Raw genomic sequence first — 21,358 nt, 5'->3', positions numbered from 1 at the left:
CTACGTACGGTGCGGTATGGAAAAAAAAATTAATTAATTTGAAATAAAGAAAGTAATTTGAAATGATGTTTCTTATTTGAATTAAAATTAAAATTTTTATTTTTTTAAATTTAAAATTATAATTTTTATTTTTTTCTCATTTCTTTCTCATTTTTCTTTTTTTATGATATTTTTTATTTTTTTAATTTTTTAAAAAAAATTTTGACATATTTTTTTTAAATAATTAATTTTAAATGAAGAAAATAATTTGAAATTATGTTTTTTATTTGAATTAAAATTTGAATTTTTATTTTTTAAAATTTAAAATTATAATTTTTATTTTTTCTCATTTTTTTCTTATTTTTTTCTTCTTTGTTTGAAATATTTTTTTTAAAAAATAATTTGAAATGGAGAAAGCAATTTGAAATGATATTTTTTATTTTAATTAAAATTAAAAATTTTATTTTTTTAAATTTAAAATTATAATTTTTATTTTTTTTCTTATTTTTTTAAATTTTTGGCTTCTTTATGGCACTTTTTTTTTAATTTTTTATTTTTTTTGACATATTTTTTTAAAAAAATTAATTTTAAATGGAAAGTAATTTGAAATGATGTTTTTTTATTTGAATTAAAACTAAAATTTTTATTCTTTTTAAATTCAAAATTATAATTTTTATTTTTTTATCATTTATTTCTCATTTTTCTTTTTCTATGGTATATTTTATTTTTTTAATTTTTTAAGATTTTCTTTGGGATATTTTTAAAAAATTAATTTTAAATGGAGAAAATAATTTGAAATTATCTTTTTTATTTGAATTAAAATTAGAATTTTTATTTTATAAAATTTAAAATTATAATTTTTATTTTTTTTCTCATTTTTTTCTTCTTTGTTTGGAATATTTTTAAAAAAAAATAAGTTGAAATGGAGAAAGTAATTTGAAATGGTATTTTTTATTTTAATTAAAATTAAAAATTTTATTTATTTTAAATTAAAAATTATAATTTTTATTTTTTTCTTATTTTTTTAAATTTTTTTATGGTACTTTTTTTAAATTTTTTTTTTGACATATTTTTTTAAGAAAATTAATTTGAAGTGATTTTTTATTTGAATTAAAATTAAAATTTTTATTTTTTTAAATTTAAAATTATAGTTTTTATTTTTTTCTCACTTCTTTCTCATTTTTTCTTTTTTATGGTATTTTTTATTTTTTAATTTTTTAAGATTTTTTTTGAGATGTTTTTTTTAAAATTAATTTTAAAAAGACAAAATAATTTAAAATTATTTTTTTATTTGAATTAAAATTAGAATTTTTATTCTTTAAAATTCATTCAAAATTATAATTTTTATTTTTTTCTCATTTTTTCCTTTTTTTATGATATTTTTTTTTAAATATTAATTTAAAAAGGAGATTGTAATTTTTTTTTATTTGATGATTTTTATTTTTGATTTTTTTCTTCTTTTATGATGATTTTTATTTGAATTAAAATTAAAATTTTTATTTTTTTTAAAATTTAAAATTATAATTTCTATTTCTTTTCAATTCTTTTTTATGGTATTTTTAATTTTTTTTACATTAATTTTTTTAGATATTTTTTAAAAATATAATTTGAAATGGGGATACTAATTTGAAATGATAATTTTTATTTTTATCAAAATTATAATTTTTATTTTTTTATAAATTTAAAATTATAATTTTTATTTTTTTATTTTTTACCATTTTTTTTCTTTTTTTTGATAGAAAAATTAAAATCATCAAATAATATGGTGTTTTAAAAAATACCATTTGATTTGATGATTTTAATTTTTTTTTTTTTGACGTCGTCTACGTAGAAAATGGAGGATGACGTGGCGATGATAAAATATCATTCAAAATGATGTTTTGTCTTTTTTGCATCAATCTGATAAATAAATTAAAAATTATATTATTTTTATAAATAAATTTTTTTAAAAATTAATTAAGTAAAGTACTTATGAAAATATTTTATAAATAAGTATAAATTTGTCGGTTTAAAAGCCAGTATACGGCCATAGATAGGTTGATATTTTCCGTAACTTTGTCGAAGCTCAGATCCCAAAACTATTTTAGATTGATGCGTTTTAAAAATTTTCAAGATTAAATTATAAATTACCAGGTAGTCTCTGTAACATCAAGATTTCTACTACAAAACTCATAAATGTAATCTAACGCCATGGATGGTCCACTAGTCTGTTTTAATAAAGGCATATCACGATGGTTCCAACTGTGGTACACAATGAATGACCCCAATTTATTAAATTTGTAATATTTACTTTTACATGGAAAAGTAAACCTATTTGAGAACTAGAATGTGAGTGACATAACTATAATCCGAATTATTGACCTAGTCAAATTAAAAAAATGGGCTTATTTTACACGTTGAACAACTTAGGATTTAATCAAATAAAAAAAAAAAAGTTGCTTTGTCACATCCCCTTCCACGAGACTATTAATGAATGATGCGTACTTTTTTTTCGTTCGACGCATCTCTTATTCATACAAAGGCGGATAACGCAACTAACTGGATGTCAGTTTCTATGGTCAATCACACTAGGACCGTTTTGGGAGATTATGGCAGATTTCTAGTTCAATTTTTAAATATTTTATTTTTTAATTTTTATGAATATATTATTGATTCTAAACTGATTTAAATCAGCAGTTTGCGAAAGAAATATTATTTTATTTAATTGGTTGAGCATTTATGGCTGCTGACTGTGCAAATAACGATATGTGGTCATTGTTGACGTGGAAGCCAGTCCTTTGGCAGATTCCCTGTTAATAGCGGGAAGACCAAATCGTTTTGCATGGGACACGCATCTGACCTCAGATCTCTGTGCTAGTTGATAAATCACTTAGGAGATGTTTGATTGGAACGCGTGTGGATCTGAAATTAAAATAAAAATATATAATTTTTATTTTAATTTTTTAATTAAAAAAAAATTATTTCAATTCTGATTTTGAGATAGAATAGAAATAGCCTAATGTACGTAGAACTCAATTCTTATTCTCCTCTATGAATTTAAATCTTCATTTCAATTCTGATTCTGATTTCTATATTGGTCACAAATCAATCACTTTGAAGGATTTGGTCATTCCGATTCTGATTTCAAGCCATTTTGATTTCGATTTCGGAAGCAAACCAAGCGCCTCCTTAATTCTGTCAGTCAAATATTTTATTACTCGTCAACAGAAAATGGACTATAGTGAAAGTTTCTTGGATTTTCTCAAAATTTGTCAAAATTTACTTTAGATTTGTTTGTAATTTATTGACAAACTTAGGGAGTGTTTGGTTTACAATCATAATCAGAATCGAAATGAAAATCGAAATGACTTGGAATTGGAATCAGAATGGTGAAATCATCCGAAGCACTTAATTCATGATTGGAATTAGAATCGAAACCGGAATTGAAATAGAAATTTGAATATATAGAGAAGAATAAGGATTGAGTTCTATGCAGATTGAGCCATTCTCATTCTACCCTAGAATCGAAACTAGAATGAGACTCCTCCTAACCAAACAGTTAGAATGAGAGACCCATTTTCATTCCATTTCTGACTCCCATTCTCCTCAACCAAACATGCTCTTAGTATTATCCTCAAATCTCTTTTTTCAAAAAGTGGGACCATACTACTGCTACCTTATTGTGCTTTTTTTTTTTTTTTTTTTTTTCTTTTTCATCGCTGAAGATGGAACGTGTAGCATTTAAAATTGAGAAGACTGAAATTTATGCATGAATATGGAACTCAAATTAATGATTTATCCAAATACCTTATCTCTTTTTGTTCCTGGAATTGGAGGATTTAACTCTCTTTAGCCTTAAAGATACTTGTTCGTTTGTGCATGTGCATTATATGCAATGCATTTGTCTGTCTATGCAATTTCACTTTGATGAAATATTATCAGTCAAATATACTTCCGCATCTTTTTACCATTCTAATTGGTCATTGACATTAAAAAGACCATTGATAGGAGCAAATCATGCAAAGTATAAATTTGAGGAAAAAACTGTGAACCTGCGATCAGGTAGTGCTGTATTTAGTTATATTATAAAATTAAGAGACATTGACGGATACTAGCTGAAAAAATATTGATGCATGCTCTTCAATATGACTTAAATTTGGTTGTGCTGGTGAGACTAAGGCTGGAAAATGACCAAACAATTCATAAGTTAGCTCTCTAGTTTTCCTTGATCGGCTAAGAAATGAGCCGAGCTAGATTAGGCTTAGCTCAGTTGAACTTGATGTAAATTAGTACAAAATATTAATATATAAATAATATGTATTATATTATTTTAATTATTATAATCCATATAAATAATTATTTTGATAATTGCCCGATAAATGAACTTCAATTCTCACTAGATTTCTTAGACAAGCTGTTCATGAATAGCACGAACCTGGCTTGGATTTAAATGAGTTAGATTGAGCTTGTCTTGATTATAAAACATGTGGAACTAGAGTTAGGCCTGACTTGGCTCGTGTTCAGCTTGTTTCTACGCGTAGGTGAGACCACAATGAGCATCAAAACTTGCTCAATTCATCATATGCACACCATATTTTTCTTTTTAGTTTTCCAGTAGCCTAACTTTGTCTCTTGCATATGCCACTTAAAATACAAAAAAACAATCTTATTACTGTGATCCCCAGGACTTAGGTTGATCGGACTGACCCAATGCTAGTTCGTTTTGAGCCTTTTATCGAAATTTTTTTAAAAAATAATATTTTATTATGAAACTGAATCGAACGATTCAGTGTGAAAATCACACTAACTCTCTAGGAGAAAGCTGGAACTTCCTATCCCCTCGAAACAATAGCTTTCTTATTCCCACCGAACAAGCTTTTCTGCCCTCATACGACTATTTTCATCAGAAGGTAGCTGAACCAACATATTGTTCCCGTTCTCGCCTGATTTCGAATGCGAAAGCCGTTGTGTGAGGCTGCATTCTCCACAGTGATGGCTTTGCAATCCTCTCCCAAGCATCTGGTCATTCTTGCAGCCTTTTTTTCATTGTCTTTTTAATTTTCTTCGACTTCCCACTTTAAACATATATTATTAATTATCAAAAGTGCAAATGCAGGGTGGCCTGTGGAGGGTTGTGCTTGTTGGCCTATTGCTTAATGATTTGTTCAATCCTTGGAATTCTCTATTACTTCACATATACATTATATTCTACATACCCTAATTTGTCTGACCTTTTTGCTGCTATTTTTCACCTCTTGCATAATTCTTGTCTGCAACAGATGCTATTATTATATTGACAAAAGCTAATTTATGAGTGCACATGAGATATCCTTTAGGTATCTCATGGGTTCAGCTACAACACCTGTTAGGCAAATTTCTGACGTCATATCTATTGATCTAAGCCTGCATCAATTTGCATCAAAACCTAACTTCTGGGTTAGAATGGATAATGGAATCCATTTTTAACTTGGCATTGGCAGCTTCAGAGTCTTCATGTTTATGGCATGTCTTTTTCTCTCCATTCATTAGATGATTATTTGTGGCCTTTTTTCAGGTGGAGGTTGCTCTTTCTGGTGTTGAGGTAAATGAAGAGGACGACACTGAATCTGATGCTAGAGCTGCATCCATGAAAGTTTTGCCTCCTTGGATGATTAAACAACGGATGAATGTTACAAAAGAACAACGAGGAGAGGTCAAGCCAGCACAAAAAATGGATGGAAGTTCGGGCCCGGTTGAGGCCCGGTTGATGACAAGAAATCAAAAGACATGAAAGACGATGAGCAGAGTAGTATACAGGCCAGCAGAGAAGCTTGAATTTTTGTAGCTATTGCCAATCATATTCTTTTTTCTCCATTTTCTTTATTTTTTATTTTTATTTTTTATTTTTTTTTTTGAGGGAAGTGGAGAATAATGGAAGCCATTAGTCACCAAAATTTTATGAAAGTGAAATAATTACATGTAGAAATGTGGAAGAGTGTATAAGAACAAGATGGACAAGAGGACCCTACCAAAATGCTAGAAAATCTACTGGGAAAGATATAAGAACTCGAAAGAAGTCCTAAGACAGTGCAGCCAAAAGATCACAGAGATATCATTGGAGGCTCATAAACTGCAGTTTTCTTCATCATTGTCCTAAGAACAGAAAGGGCAGCTGAAGTACAAAAGTGAGGCATCAGTATCAACTGAGTGTAAGTCATAAGTAGATAACCCGAATAATTTTCAAGGCAAAAGAGGCCTCCTTGATCGAGAAAAAGTCCCACGATTGATATTAAAACCAAGCTTGATTGTTCCCCAGACTTGCATGAACCTACGCATCTGTTTATCCCCACATATCAGCGACCAATCATTTAGTAGATTGACAATTTTTTCAATAAGATCAGCATCCGGGTTTTTAATTGTTTAAGAAGATACAGGCATTTCTTTGTTGCTAGCAGCTCCAAATTACAGTAGCAACAAGCATAAGAATGGCTGGTTGTTGATCCTTGATGAAAAAAGATTGTAACCAGCTGGTAAATAGATTCTTCATATCATTAGTAGGGATAAGAAATGAAAGAAGAGAACAAAAGAATTTCCAAAGACCACTAGCAAAGAGACATGAAAGGAAGAGATGATGGACAGTTTCAGAGGGGTCACCACATAGAATGCAATCACCAATATAATTACCAGTTTTCCGATACCAATTGTCTCTAGTATTGATTTTGTTGAGTAGGCAAAGCCAAAGGCAGCACTTGACTTTCAATGGGGCCCTTATTATCCAAATTTTGGAAGCTGGCTCCCATTTCAGCCCTCTCGAATTTAGAAATCGACAATCAGCAAGAATTGCTCGAAGTTGGTTTAACTCGGTGTGAGCAGCAGGGGAGAGGTTAGAGCTGACTCTGAGATTCCAAAAGTTTCTGGCATTGTAGAATTTGGAGCTGGTACCGCATTTCAAATGGCAAGCTTGATAAACCGGTGGAAAAGATTGGCATAAAGGAAGATTTAAAAGCCATTTGTCCTTCTAGAAAAGAATCTCCAATTCATTTTTTACCAGAAAGTTTAATCTGTTCCAAAAAGAAGGAAGAGAAGTAACAATGTCTTTCCTAAGTTTGGAAAAGTTCCTTTTGGGTCTCCAACTTGTTGAGAACTTGATTTTCTTAAAGCAGAAAGCAGAGATAAAGCTTTTTCAGGTGTTGCAATTGGTATTTAACCAAGAGCCTCCAACCCCTTTTAGCAAGAAGAGTCATGTTGAGGTCTTTTTGTATTGCCAATTGTTACGATCCGGTCATAAGGTTGGACCGGCTCTCGGGATGCATCTGTAGCCATATGGACGTAAGGCAGCTCCATCCAGCATGTGAGGTATTATCGGCTTTGGGCATACCTGCATAGCTTTGTCCTTCGAGGCCGCATTTCGTAGGCCAAAAAGCACCTCATAAGGAGCTGGAGGGTTTTGAAGCCTTATAAGACAAGATGGTCAGATTGAACAACCAATGTGGGACTAAAATTTTGCTCTCTTCGCAACAATAGCCCCCTAGTCATGGGACCTTGCCTGTTGAAGGGAGATCTGCATAGGCCATCAGTGTTATGGTCCGATCAGCTAGGCTTATAAAGTCAGATCGACTCTCGAAACATGTCCTAGTCATGTGGGCGTAAGGCGGCCCCATACAGCATGTGAGGTATTGCTTGCTTTGGGCATACCTGCACGGCTTTGTCCTTTGGGGTCATGTTTCGTGGATCAAAAGGTGCCTCATAAGGGGCTAGAGGGTTTCAAAGTTTTGTAAGGCAAGGTAGTCTAACTGAACAACCGATATGGGACTAAAATTTCGCTCTCTCTATAACACCAATCATATTCTGGAAATTGAATTTTGTACTGTTGAACTAGAGTTTGATAATATTTGTAGGATACCTCAAGGTCTATATGAGGCTTTGGTAAAAAGGTAGAAAGAACAAGAAGCAGCATTGAAGAAAATGCAACAAGAATCTGAAACAAGCAGGGCATCAACATCTGACTTTTCAAAAGGTGTCTCTAAAGCCCCTGCTGAGCATCGAGTTTGGAATGCATTCAAAATGGAAGGATGATGAAAATGATGATGTTGAGTGGGAAGAGGTGTCACCTGCTGGTTCGTTCTATTGCTACAATCTTTTTGGAAATTTTTCGACCTACCAAAAATATTGATGATTGTGTGAACTTGTATAGCTAGAGACATGTTTATAATTATTTACACTTATACCTACTTATATTAGATATTTCAACCAACATTTTAAAATTAGACCAGACAGCGAACTAGCAAGCTGTCCGATTTCCAAGTCAACCAGTTAGACTGGTTCAACCAGTGATGTTATAATTATATTTTTATAATTATATTTCTTGTACCTTTGCTGTTTGGAATTTATTTTGTAACTAGCTAATGCTTACTCATCTTATTGGAAGCCTTTGGGATCTTTGTACTCATTGAAGATGTAGCTCTTTCCCTAAAAACTTGCAACAAACTACCTTCATGTTGGTTGCAGCTGTAATATAATACTATTGCTAGAAAGAAAGGAATAACAGAGTATTCCTTCATAAATCTTCTGATCCTCATTCAGCGGTCATAAGCATAATTCATCTTCTTTATGATTGGTCCTTAATCTATAAATGTCAAGTTCTGCCTGGCCTTTGTTTATTGTGGAACAAAATTAAATGCTTTGTTGCCATTGCAAATGGTGTTGTTGCTATGGTTTCTAGTTCGATGAGGTTTCTTGAGATTGTTCTGGAGCCTGCTTTTTTGGCTTTCTCTCCCTTTTTTATGAACCTTTGGCTGAAGACAAGGATGGGGGAATGGCAACATGTGATTCCTATGAGATCTAATTACTGCTTTATTTTTTGGAATAGATGCTTTGTCTCTTGAAAATGGATGCTTTCGAGCTCCTGTATGGCAGCATGGTGTCTTTCACAGTCTGTTGGGTATTCTTTTTGGCTGGAGACAATGATGATGGTTTGGCAGCATGGTGATTTTCTTATGATCCAGTTGCTGCTGATATTTTTTGGGATTGGATACAACTCTTTCTGAGTCTCCTCTTAAATTTTAATCCCCCTGCCTCATGGAAGTGAGTGTTTTTGAGCTCTTGCATTGAGTGTTATACACTGTCTGTTCGGCACTCTTTTTTTTTTATTTTTTCTTCTTATATCTTTTCAGTTCTTTCTGTAGTATCCTGTCACGTCCCGAATACAACATCCGGATCGGATACATGATGGCCGCACACTCCTTAGAGCAAGTCCTAAAGAATATGCAAGGTCAAATTAAATTATTACAACTTCAACATCCATAATATCTAATTTCAATAATAACTAGTAAAATTTACATAATTATAAATTAAATTTCTTCAATCCTCTGATCAGATACTATGACACTCTATCTATCCATCTGCTCACCCGTAAATCCAAGCCATAGCCAATCATGAGCGTCCTGTATCTCTGAGAAGAAAAAGAAAGATGAAGAAGTGTGAGCTTTACAGTCCAGTAAGAATTCTCATATCACACCAATATAATAATATAATCTGAAAATAAAGATAAATAATAAAACATAAAATTCAATGTTCAATGTCCAGAATAATGCAAACAACCACAAATTATCTATCTTGTCAAAAGAGATGCATCATCATATGTTAACAGGTGAAATATTTTTTATTCAACAATTGTTTCATGTCTTATCTTTTATTTTTTTTATAGTCACATGATTTTTAACTTTTTCTTTCTGACTTTGGACTAACCAAATCTATATCTCAGTCATCATCCGAATCAATTTTCACTGAAAAGCCTTTCAAGCCTGTCTCAGGATGAGCTCCTGACTGGCTATCCCACGTACGAAAGCCCGTGAGAGGCTGTCCCAGACATAAGCTCCTGACGGGCTATCCCAGATATGAGCTCCTAGCCGGTTGGTCCACCTATAAATCAGTGGAGACTGTCCCAGACATAAGCTCCTGACGGACTGTCCCAAGCATAAGCTCCTGACGGACTGTTCCACATGACAAGACTAGTCCATACTATATGTTTCTTTTTCATTTAATCATTATGTGTTGATTTCATCAAATCAATTCTGACTTATATTGTGATCAATTTAGATATGTCATATCCATATAATCATGCCATCAATCTCTGATACATATATATTGACATAACATACTCATGCTCAATATAAAATAACAGTATCTCAGATATAATAAATTCATCGATCTCAAATCCGATGATGCAAAATCAATGATGCGAGACCAATAGTAAAATAGCATATATATAATGGTGATCATGTATAGGGATTCTTACCTTTACCGGTGACTGTTCCAAGCATAGAAATCAATGTTCTTCTTTGATTTATGAATTTTAAAAATAAGATATTCCACTCGATATTTTATGCAAACAATCATATCTCTTCATGATCCTGATCAAATATAAAAATCATATATGAAGAAATTATCGATAATCGATCCTAATAACACAAATCCAGAACTTCTCCTAGGATTATCCAAAATTGAGATTTGTCTGAGTATTTGGACCCTCCATTGGTCCAAAAGACTTCTAGAAAGAGAAAATCCATGAAGAGAAAAAAATTTCTAGAGAGAAAAAGTTTTAGAGAGAGAAAATAGAGAGAAAAAATCTTTATATCCTTCAAACGAGGCAATCATGATCAAGATTATCAAAGATCATGTCAAGGTGACTCAATATGGATTAACTATGATCGATGTTATAAATTTCAAATAAAGATCAAACTGGGATCCAATCTACTGCATGAATTTTGGAGCAATCTCAGATCATCATATTTTTATCTCAAGTTTATCCTAAGATCTGTGATGCAATCAGAGAGGGAGAGAAAGATCCTAGAGAGATAAAATTCATAAAGAGAGAAAAAAGTCTAGAGAGAGAAAATAGAGAGAGAATCTAGAAAGAGAAATTGGAGAGAGAAAGATAGCGAGAGGAGAGAGAAAAAGAGAGAGGAGAGAGAGAAAATTCTCTCTTTTTTTTTTCTCTTTCTATTTTTCTTTTTATTTTTCTCTTTTTGTTTTTCTTTTTTTCTTTTCTTCTTCTTCTTTCTTCTTCTTTTCTTTTCTTTTCTCATTTTCTTCTTCCTTTCCTCTTCCTTGGCCAAACAGGAGAAGGACCAGAGGGAAGGGGCTCGATGGCTCGAGCTCCGAGAAGGGGCGGTAATGTCTGGTCGACGGCGACAGAGCAAGAGGAGGCGGGCGGCGAGGTTCGACCGATGAGAAACTTAGAGAAAATCAGAAAAAAATAGGAGATCCGCCCCTTACCTCTTGTTTTTCGATCATTGGCTGGTCGCCAGCAGCCATGACCTTCGAAGAAGAAAGTTAGGGAGGTGGGGGTCACACTACAGGGGTGCGGCACCACGAGCAGCAGCATCGATAGCTGGAATCAAAGAAGAAAAGGCTCGATCAAATAGAGCAAAAATAGAGCCTTATGATTTTGTAGATTTTTCGATGAACCCGACGGCCAGCGAGGGGGCATGAAGCCATGAGAAGGAGGGGAAGGAAGAGAGGAAGGTGGAGAAGGGCTTACCTCAAGCTTCAGCAGCGTCGTCGGCTCCAATTTTCGACGAGCATGAGAACAAGAGGTCACGGCTTCAACGAAAGAAATCAAGAGGAAAGGAGAGGGAGAAAGGCTGGTGGAGGGTCATGCGGGAGAGGGAAGTCTTATTTATAGAGGGCCCTAGAGCTCTAAGGGTCCTAGAATTCTTCTCCATCCAGGATTCATTAGAGAAAAAGACTCCCATCGGGAGTCTTCTTCCCATTCCCTTTTTTTTTTGTATGGGCTTGCTTTTATATGGGTCTGGTCCAAGGCCCAAATGGGCCGGGTGTTACATTCTCCCCCCTTCAAATAATTTCGTTCTCAAAATTAAGTTATATAGTTTGAGATATATATTTTAAAGTATACATTCTTCATATTATTCTCAAACTTTTAATAGTCTGCCTTACATAATACTTGTTTCATAAGATTTTGATATAATAAAATTATATAAGGTCTCAAACTCATTCTCTTCATATTGGTTCTTTTTTTTTTTTTGAAGAACAGTAATATTTTAGACTTGTATTAACATACCATAGTTATTTGTCTAATACTTCCACTCAAAATTCATAATTATCTCAGATTACCTATGATGTAAAAATAAAGAAAGATCGAACATTGGACACTCTTCACAATCATCAATTTCTTTCTTTTTTTGACCTTCCAACAAATTTTATATATAGACTTTCATCTTAAGAAAATCTCAATCTTCTATATCAATTCGAGTAACAATATTAAATTTGAAAAAATATGAGATCTGTATCAAGACATTCTAAGTTTGAACTAATAATAGAACTATCAGGCTGTTAATAATAAACTTGAGATATCTAGAATTTCTTGACATTATTTACAATGAAGCAACCTACTAACAAAAATTATCCGGCTATGATCAGATTAGATCAAAATCTATAGCATTCTTTCATTATCAATAAAATCCTTCCTTATTTACAACTAATGTATTCTATAATAATATCTTTTGAATCAAAAAATTAATATTTTTAATCAATTTAATCCACTATACTTTTGCTGCGCACTCTGATCTTAATTTATCAAATTATATAGGTTTATCAAAAGATAAAAATATCTTTATATATTAGATCAATCAAAGATAGATCCAACTTTCAAATTTTATATAAAACTTAGAGCAAAACTTTAAGTTTCTTTATCTTTACTACCTTTGGGTATAGCATATCAAAATTAAATCTTGATCCACTTTCTATATTTGAAATCATTGTATAAGCTTCATCATTCCTCAAAAATTTAACATATCTAAAATTAATTAGAGTTAACCTTAGATTTACCTTACAATCATTTAGATAATTTTCAAACCAACCTTTCTTTGTAAAAGAATTAACTCCAACTTGAACAAATTAGAAGATAACTCAAGTCAACATCTTTGTAAGTAGAATCAACTTAGTTATTTCTTGTAGAGCTCTCTTCATCACAACCCTTAATATTAATCGATAAATCCATACAAAATCTTATCTCTTGTATAAGTCATTCAAAATTTAACACTAGCAAGATAACTTAGTTCAATTCAGAAATCCAAATTTTGATTTGAATAATTAATACACTTCACCATCTTCAACAATCATAAAAAAAATTAAAGAATCTAATCCAAAGATGGTAATATGAATTATTAAAGATTTCATCATAACGTATATATCATATTCTAACAAAACCAATTTTCTTATTCAATTCATCAAAATTCTTTAGATCCACTTAGAAAAGTAAACTTTTGACTTGAAACTCAATGTAACTTGAAAGATTAAGAAATCAGATCCAAATATGATATTTTGAATAACCAAAGATTTTACCAAGATGTATATCTCATATTCTCATAATAAAATCTAAGTATATTTTTCATCTAAATTCAAGTTTCATATACGATCCTCTTATAGATTCAATACTCAAAAATATTTCTCTCTCACATGATGTAATTTCTTCTTAGACCACATCCTAACTAACTTTCTTCTGATAAGTACAAAAATTTTATAATGCTCAAAAAATTAATATCGAAATCAAAAAAGTTATCACGACCTTCACCCATATAAGTTTCACATTGAATAGATAATTGAGTATACTCAACACAACACATCAATATCTTCCTCTTTATTTCAAAGTCAACACTTCTCATACTTATGTCAACCTTACTAATTGAAATCCAAGATATAACTAGTCAATTCTGTTATAGACATCATATACCACTTATGCATAAATTTTATCATAGTATTTATTGATTCAAAATCCAAATATCGAATCCTTTCTTTTATGTCCATCACGTTCCTCATGATCATGACCTAAGTTCAAATATCACTTTATAATCTTTAAGATCAAATACCACTTAAGTCATATTCTCTAGTGATTATAACCTAAACTTTTATACCATTCTATCACATCCTTAATGATCATAACCTTAAATTCTGATATTATCTATCATACTCTATTGATTATAATCTTAAAGTTTTGATATCACTTATATCACAATCTCTAGTGACCTTAAATCTAAGCTCTGATACTATTCTATCATATCTTAATCACTTATATCGTAGTCTCCAAATGAACATAACCTAAGCTCTAAGCTCAGATTTCACTCTGTTACATTCTATTGATCTTACATAAAGTTTTGATATCACTTTATAATCTCTAGTGACTTAAACTTAAGCTCTAATATCCTTTTGTCATATCCTAATCACTTATATCATAATCTCCAAATGATCATAACCTAAGCTCTGATATTATTCTATCATATCCTAATCACTTATATCCTAGTTTCCAAATGATCATAATCTAGACTCTGATATCACCCTGTAATATTCTAATCACTTATATCATAATCCCTAATGATCATAACCTATGCTCTGATACCATTCTGTCACACTCCGAGCCCAATATTCGGGTCGGATACATAATGGCCGCACACTCCTTAGAGCAAGTCCTAAAGAATATGCAAGGCCAAATTAAATTATTACAACTTCAACATCCATAATATTTAATTTCAATAATAACTAATAAAATTTACATAATTATAAATTAAATTCTTTCAATCCTCTGATCAGATACTATGACACTCTATCTATCCATCTGCTCACCCGTAAATCCAAGCCATAGCCAATCATGAGCATCCTGTCTTTGAGAAGAAAAAGAAAGATGAAGGAGTGTGAGCTTTACAGCTCAGTAAAAATTTTCATATCACACTAATATAATAATATAATCTAAAAATAAGGATAAATAATAAAACATAAAATCCAATGTTCAATGTCCAGAATAATGCAAACATCCATAAATTATCTATCTTGTCAAAAGAGATACATCATCATATGTTAACAGGTAAAATATTTTTTATTCAATAATTATTTTATGTCTTATCTTTTATTTCTCTTTTCATAGTCACATGATTTTTAACCTTTTCTTTCTGGCTCTGGACTAATCAAGTCTATACCTCAGTCATCATCCGAATCAATTTCACTTAAAAGCCTTTCAAGGCTGTCCCAAGATGAGCTCCTGACCAGCTGTCCCACGTACGAAAGCCCATGAGAGGCTGTCCCAGGCATAAGCTCCTGACAGGCTGTCTCAGGTATGAGCTCCTGGCCAACTGATCTACTTATAAGCTAGTGGGGGCTGTCCCAGGCATAAACTCCTGACGGACCGTCCCAGAGATAAGCTCCTGATGGGCTGTTTCACATGACAAGGCTAGTCTATACCATATCTCTCTTTTTCATTTAATCATTATGTGTTGATTTCATCAAATCAATTCTGACTTACATTATGATCAATTTAGATGTGTTATATCCATATAATCATACTATCAATCTCTGATACATATATATTGACATAACATACTGATGTTCAAAATCAAATAACAGTATCTCAGATATAATAAATTCATCGATCTCAAATCCGACGATACAAAACCAATGATGCAAGACCAACAGTAAAATAGCATATATATAATGGTGATCATGTACAGGGATTCTTATCTTTATCGGTGACTGATCCAAGCATAGAAATCAATGTTCTTCTTTGATTTATGAATTTTGAAAATAAGATATTTCACTCGATATCTTATGTAGACAATCGTATCTCTTTATGATCTTGATCAAATATAAAAATTATATATGGAGAAATTATCGATAATCGATCTTAATAACACAAATCCAAGACTTCTCCTAGAATTATCCAAAATTGGGATTTGTTTGAGTATCTGGACCCTCCATTGGTCCAAAAAATTTTTAGAGAGAGAAAATTCATGAAGAAAAAAAAATTTTAGAGAGAGAATATTTTAGAAAAAAAAATAGAGAGAGAAAATCTTTATATCTTTCAAATGAGGCAATCATGATCGAGATTATTAGAGATTATATCAAGGTGACTTAATATAGATTAACTATGATCGATGTTATAAATTTCAAATAAGGACCAAGCTGGGATCCAATCTACTACATGAATTTCAAAGCAATCTCAGGTCATTATATTTTTATCTCATATTTATCCTAGGGTCTGTGATACAATCAGAGAGGGAGAGAAAGATCCTAGAGAGACAAAATTCATAAAAAAAAAAAATCTAGAGAGAGAAAATAGAGAGAGAATCTAGAGAAAGAAAGGTAGAGAGAGGAGAGAGAAAAAGAAGGAGAGAGAGGAGAGAGAAAAAATTCTCTCTTTCTTTTTTTTTTCTCTTTTTTTTTCTTTCTCTTTTTCTTTTTCTTTTTCTCTTTTTCTTTTTCTTTTTTTCTTTTCTTCTTCTTCTTTCTTCTTTTCTTTTCTTTTCTCGTTTTCTTCTTCCTTTCCTCTTCCTTGGCCGACCAGGGGGAGGACTAGAAGGAAGGGGCTCGATGGCTTGAGCTCTGACGAGGGGCGGTGGTGCCTGATCGACGGCGACAAAGCAAGGGGAGGCAGGTGGCGAGGTTCGACCAGCGAGAAACTTAGAGAAAATCAGAAAAAAATAGGAGATCCGCCTCTTACCTCTTGTTTTTCGGTCATTGGCCGGTCGCCGACGGTCATGACCTTCGGAGAAGAAAGTTAGGGAGGTGGGGGTCATGCTATAGGGATGCGGCACCACGAGCGGCAGCGTCGATGGCCGGAATCAAAGAAGAAAAGGCTTGATCAAACAGAGCAAAAACAGAGCCTTATGGTTTTGTAGATTTTTTGATGAACCCGACAGCCGACGAGGGTGCACGAAGCTATGGGAAGGAGGAGAAGGAAGAGAGGAAGGAGGAGAAGGGCTTACCTCAAGCTTCAGCAGCATCGTCGGCTCCAATTTTCGATGAGCACGAGTACGAGAGGTCACGGCTTCAACGGAAGAAATCAAGAGGAAAGGAGAGAGAGGAAGGCCGGTAGAGGGTCATAAGGGAGAGGGAAGTCTTATTTATAGAGGGCCCTAGAGCTCTAAGGGTCTTAGAATTCTTCTCCGTCCGGAATTCATCGGAGAAGAAGACTCCGGGAGTCTTCTTCCCGTTCCCTTTTTTTTTTTTGTATGGGCTTGCTTTTATATAGGTCTGGTCCAAGGTCCAAATGGGCCGAGTGTTACATATTCTTTCTCACATCTTTGTGGTATCCTTTACCATATCTTGAGATCATTCAGGATCCTATTTCTTTGCCTCTCTCTCACTTCCTGATGAACCTTTAGCTGGAGACAAGGATGGAGGAATGGCAACATATGATTTCTATGGGATCCAATTACTGTTTTATTTTCTGGAACAGATGCTACGTACTCTCTCTAAATCTCCTCTTTGGCCTTGATCTCTTTGTCTCTTGGAAGTGGATGCTTTTAAGCTCTTTTATTGATGTTTTTCACGATCCGTTGGGCATTCTCTTTGGTTGGAGATATTGATGAAAATAAGGCAGCATGATGATTTTCTTATGATTCAGTTACTGCTGATATTTTTTAGGTTCGGATATTACTCTTCCTAAGTCTCTTCTTAAATTTTGATCCTACTATCTTTTGAAAAAGATTGCTTTCGAGATCTTGTTTGGGTGTTTATGTACTGTCGATCTATTGGGCACTCTTTTTTTTATTTTTTTTCTTAATATATTTTCACTTCTTTCTGTGGTATACTTTACTACATTTTTATAATTTTTTTTTATCTCTATATCTAAATAATACTTCACATGAGTAGTTGGGTTCACCACTACTCTCTTTTTACTCAAAAAAAATAAAAATTATATTTTTATTTTTAAATAAATTCTGAAATTTGAATGAAAAAAAAAAAAAAAAGGAAGGAGAGGAGGTATTCCTTGCCTTCTCGGAGCACTCCGCCACTGCTCCTGACCTCATCCCCGCCATCTTTCGTGGCATCTCCATTCTCCACCGCCTGCTCCACTGCCTACTCCACTCTCAAGTCCCCCTTACTCCCCTCCTCTCCCTTCCTTTCAGAATCCCCTGCTCTCTCATTTTCCTCCTCCACCGTTTTAACTCAATACTTCTATATTCACAGAACTAGAAGATATAGAAACAACAGAATAAAGATTGGATAGACCGTTGGAACAAGAAAGGAAGCAGAGAAGGGCAATGGCAAGGAAGGGAGGTTACAAGAGGCACTAGAGGCGAGGATACTGAGCTTTTTCTTGTGTCCAATATCGTTGAATGTGAGAACGAAGGAAGAATGACGATGAGGAGGCAAGACCGGAGATGTTGGAGATGGCTATCAGGGTTCTTGCTCTGATATTAACCTCCGATTTTATCGAAGAGGGCAACAAGAATACCACGATCTACGCCCTGATTTTAAATCTCAAAGGATCGGTTCCTGCATTCGTTTTCGGTTTCCGCATTCATTTTCATATTGAGGAAGGGACGTAGACTCAAATCATGGATTGATGCGGCCAGGGTCCTTGAATCGGTACTTGAGCTGTCGAAAGTGGTGGAGGTGAAGGTGATGATCGCCGAGGAGGAGATCATCGCATAGCTGATCCGCTTGATCGGGCTGTTGGGTGATGAAGGAACAGGTATATACCTCCAGGTATCTAGATTAGACGGTTCTGGCGAGGAGAGAAGGCCAAAGGAGTCCCAGGCTCTTCTTGGGAGGGAGCACGTGGCCTATGTGGTGACGATAAGGAGAAGTCGCCATGGGAGGAAGACCACCCTCAAATCGGACCGCACGGGCCACTCTGACCGGTTGTTCGGTTCTCCCAGTGATCGGTTTTCGAACAGGCGAACGATTCTGTGTTCAACCAGTCGGACTGGTCGGTCCAGTACGGTTTTTAGAACAATACGGTTTCAACTTGCTCAACCGAATTAGGTAGCGCACAGCGAGTCATACACCAGATCAATCGATGGTGTTTGGCTCAAACAAGAATCATTTATGACCTTTTAAGAATCATATTGCATACTAATTGTAAAGATTGTTTTGGAAGTTCTCTTGCTTTAAATTGTCAGGATTGATTGAGTTAAACCAATTCAGATTCGATTGGGCATGGACTAAAACTAGGGATCATAGGATTCTTTTCAATTGCCTAAAATATTTATGAAATATAGAAGAAACATGAAGAATTGAAAACGAGTCATTTGCGAAGTAGATAAATAAACAGTAAAAGGCCATATTGTACGAATGTAGTTTCTAAAATCATAAATCTGTAGATTCATGATCAGTGAATCAACATCCATCCTCAAGATTTTCGTATGCTATTTCTCCAATTATATTTATTAAATTTTGTTCAGGTAAAATATTTTAAGGGGTAAAATGATGAGGTTTTAACCACAATATGATGTTCGTCTGTTACTTCTAAAACTGCAGACTTCAATGTTCTGCCGTTATTCTTTTGAATTTATCAGTAATGGATAAATAATTCTAGAGGCCATAATGAATTGAATTGTAGAAGGTGCCTGGTGGACTCCTGAGTCCTTCCTAGAGATGCCATAGGCTCCATGCTTTCCTTGAGTACCATGCCCAAAAAATAGGGAAGAAAATATGTTTTCTTTCAGTAATGCTTGGACTCTAGTGTGATATAATGCCATTTGGCTATAGCTAAGATGAATAATGTTTCCAGATAAGTGGTCATCGTTTGCAACACTAATCATCATATGGATCAACTTCTGGCCTTTGCTTTTAGTTTTTATGCCTTAAGGTAATATTTGTGAAAATAAATATAGTAAGTAATTGCTATGTGATGTTATGAATGCTATTGAAGTCAAATTCCTTCTTGAGTATACAGAAGTCATGTCAGGAATGTGAAATTTGGCTCAACTACAATAATCCCCACTTCCTTGGTGTTCTTTCTTGGAAGTCACGTCAGGAGTATTGATCTCTTTATCTAGGAGTAAACATCTTAAAAATCAGCAACTAGCAAGATGATGTTGATCCCATCATTTTTCGCCCTTTTTCTTCTCAGTCAGTCTGTAAATGTATATCATCTTGGTATTTTAAGATGCTGATATACACTTTTTTTCAAAATTTTTTAATATTATTATTTATGATAATGGGTTCTTGTAGCTTATTATAATCTTCTAAAACATTTTAACTATGTATGTTTAATCATAACAGGCAATACAGGTGGGACATATAAACTGGCCGACCTAAATGTTGAAGCTAATGCGTCCGGCGATGATGAGGATGACGCTGACTGGGAGGAAGGCTGAACCGAGACAAATCAATGATTTGTATGTGGCTTTTATGAACCAGGAGAGCTCCCTTCGCTGCACTTTCTCCATAAAGATCTCATCAAATACACAACCTTGTCACAGGAGGATGAAGCTTACTAAGTGCTTCTGAAGTATAACCAATGATGCTAGACAAATGCAGAGTCTCGAAAAGAATTTTGCATCTATTGGTGATGCATGTTGAGTGCAGAATATGGATAAAATTTATTAGAACATGTTAGTCCTCTAAAACCTCTGAAGCATAAGATAATCTTAGTTTTAAGAGGGAGCATCCTGGCCCGTTGTGAATGCTGGTTTATCTCCGAAGTTTTCATCTGGTATTGGGTTATGGTAAGTTACATTTTCTGCAGTGTTCTCGGTAGGACTTCAGAAGCTGATAAATTACAGAAAGCAAAAGAAAAAACATCAAACTACAAAGTTTCTTTTAATCTCATTGTGTTTCTAGTTGTATAAGTGTAAATGTGGTGCATCTGCACGATGAGAAGTTGACCAACATTATTTAGATACTGCAATATTTAATCATCTACATTTGATAGGAAGAATACTACACTATTTGCAGGTTTGAAAGCTGACAACATAAATTGATGCCATATTTGTGCATTTGCCATGTTTTGTTTATTGAGGCAGCAGAATCGGTGACAGTTGTCGGATGGAGAACATATATATTTTTATTATGTTTTACAGTCAATCTTAACAAATGCTATGCTGTGCCTGATGCTCAGAGTATAAAAGGAAGTCTTTGCTTAGATCATCTCAAACTAAACATGACATTGCACTACTATTTTCCTCTTCCTCTTCTCGAGCAAGAATCAAGGCAAAGCTCTCATTTCATTCCTGTTAACTGCACACTGGATGTCCTAGAACGAACATAATAGTAGAACCTTTTGATTCGAAGCTCACTCAGCATTAGAAATTACAAAGAAAACCATCTTTTTATTCGAAGAGTGGACGTTGCTCGCCAAGGGGGCGGATCAAAGAAGTCAAAACTGTGGGACAAACTGAAGCAATTACACTACTTACACCTCGGGGAAATAAAGAAGGCGTTGTTATTAGAAAGTTCGCTCACTCAAGCAAACATTCCAACATCCAGTCATCTCCGAAGAATGCAGAGAAGCTCACTCAAGCAAACATTCCAAGATGGCTGGACATTCCAACATCCAGCCATCTCTGAAGAATGTGGAGAAGCTCACTCTAGCAAACATTCCAACATCCAGCCGTCTCTGAAGAATGCTGAGAAGCCAAGGCATGCAGCGTAAGCGGGAAACGGAGCGTAAATGGACTGG

At 33.6% G+C, this 21,358-nt stretch overlaps 1 protein-coding gene across 1 annotated transcript; it reads left to right on the top strand.

Annotated features, from left to right (window-relative positions):
* The first annotated feature begins 5,301 nt into the window (after positions 1–5,301).
* Positions 5,302–20,054, top strand: LOC140857305 (uncharacterized). Its single transcript, XM_073256087.1, has 4 exons — positions 5,302–5,394; positions 5,513–5,650; positions 6,101–6,146; positions 19,960–20,054. Exons 1-4 carry the CDS (start codon positions 5,302–5,304, stop codon positions 20,052–20,054), a joined length of 372 nt encoding a protein of 123 aa, XP_073112188.1.
* The last annotated feature ends 1,304 nt before the right edge of the window (positions 20,055–21,358 follow it).

Source organism: Elaeis guineensis, chromosome 4 (genome assembly GCF_000442705.2).
Source record: "Elaeis guineensis isolate ETL-2024a chromosome 4, EG11, whole genome shotgun sequence".
In the NCBI taxonomy this organism is placed as follows: domain Eukaryota; kingdom Viridiplantae; phylum Streptophyta; class Magnoliopsida; order Arecales; family Arecaceae; genus Elaeis; species Elaeis guineensis.
The sequence above is the reverse complement of the archived record's forward strand: the minus strand, read 5'-3'. Positions and strand labels throughout refer to the sequence as shown.

Coding starts and splice junctions, on each gene's coding strand:
- LOC140857305 (XM_073256087.1), top strand. CDS start 5,302: ATGGGTTCAGCTACAACACCTGTTAGGCAAATTTCTGACGTCATATCT. Junction 5,395..5,512: donor CATCAAAACCTAACTTCTGG/GTTAGAATGGAT, acceptor GCCTTTTTTCAG/GTGGAGGTTGCTCTTTCTGG. Junction 5,651..6,100: donor CAAAAGAACAACGAGGAGAG/GTCAAGCCAGCA, acceptor TCCTAAGAACAG/AAAGGGCAGCTGAAGTACAA.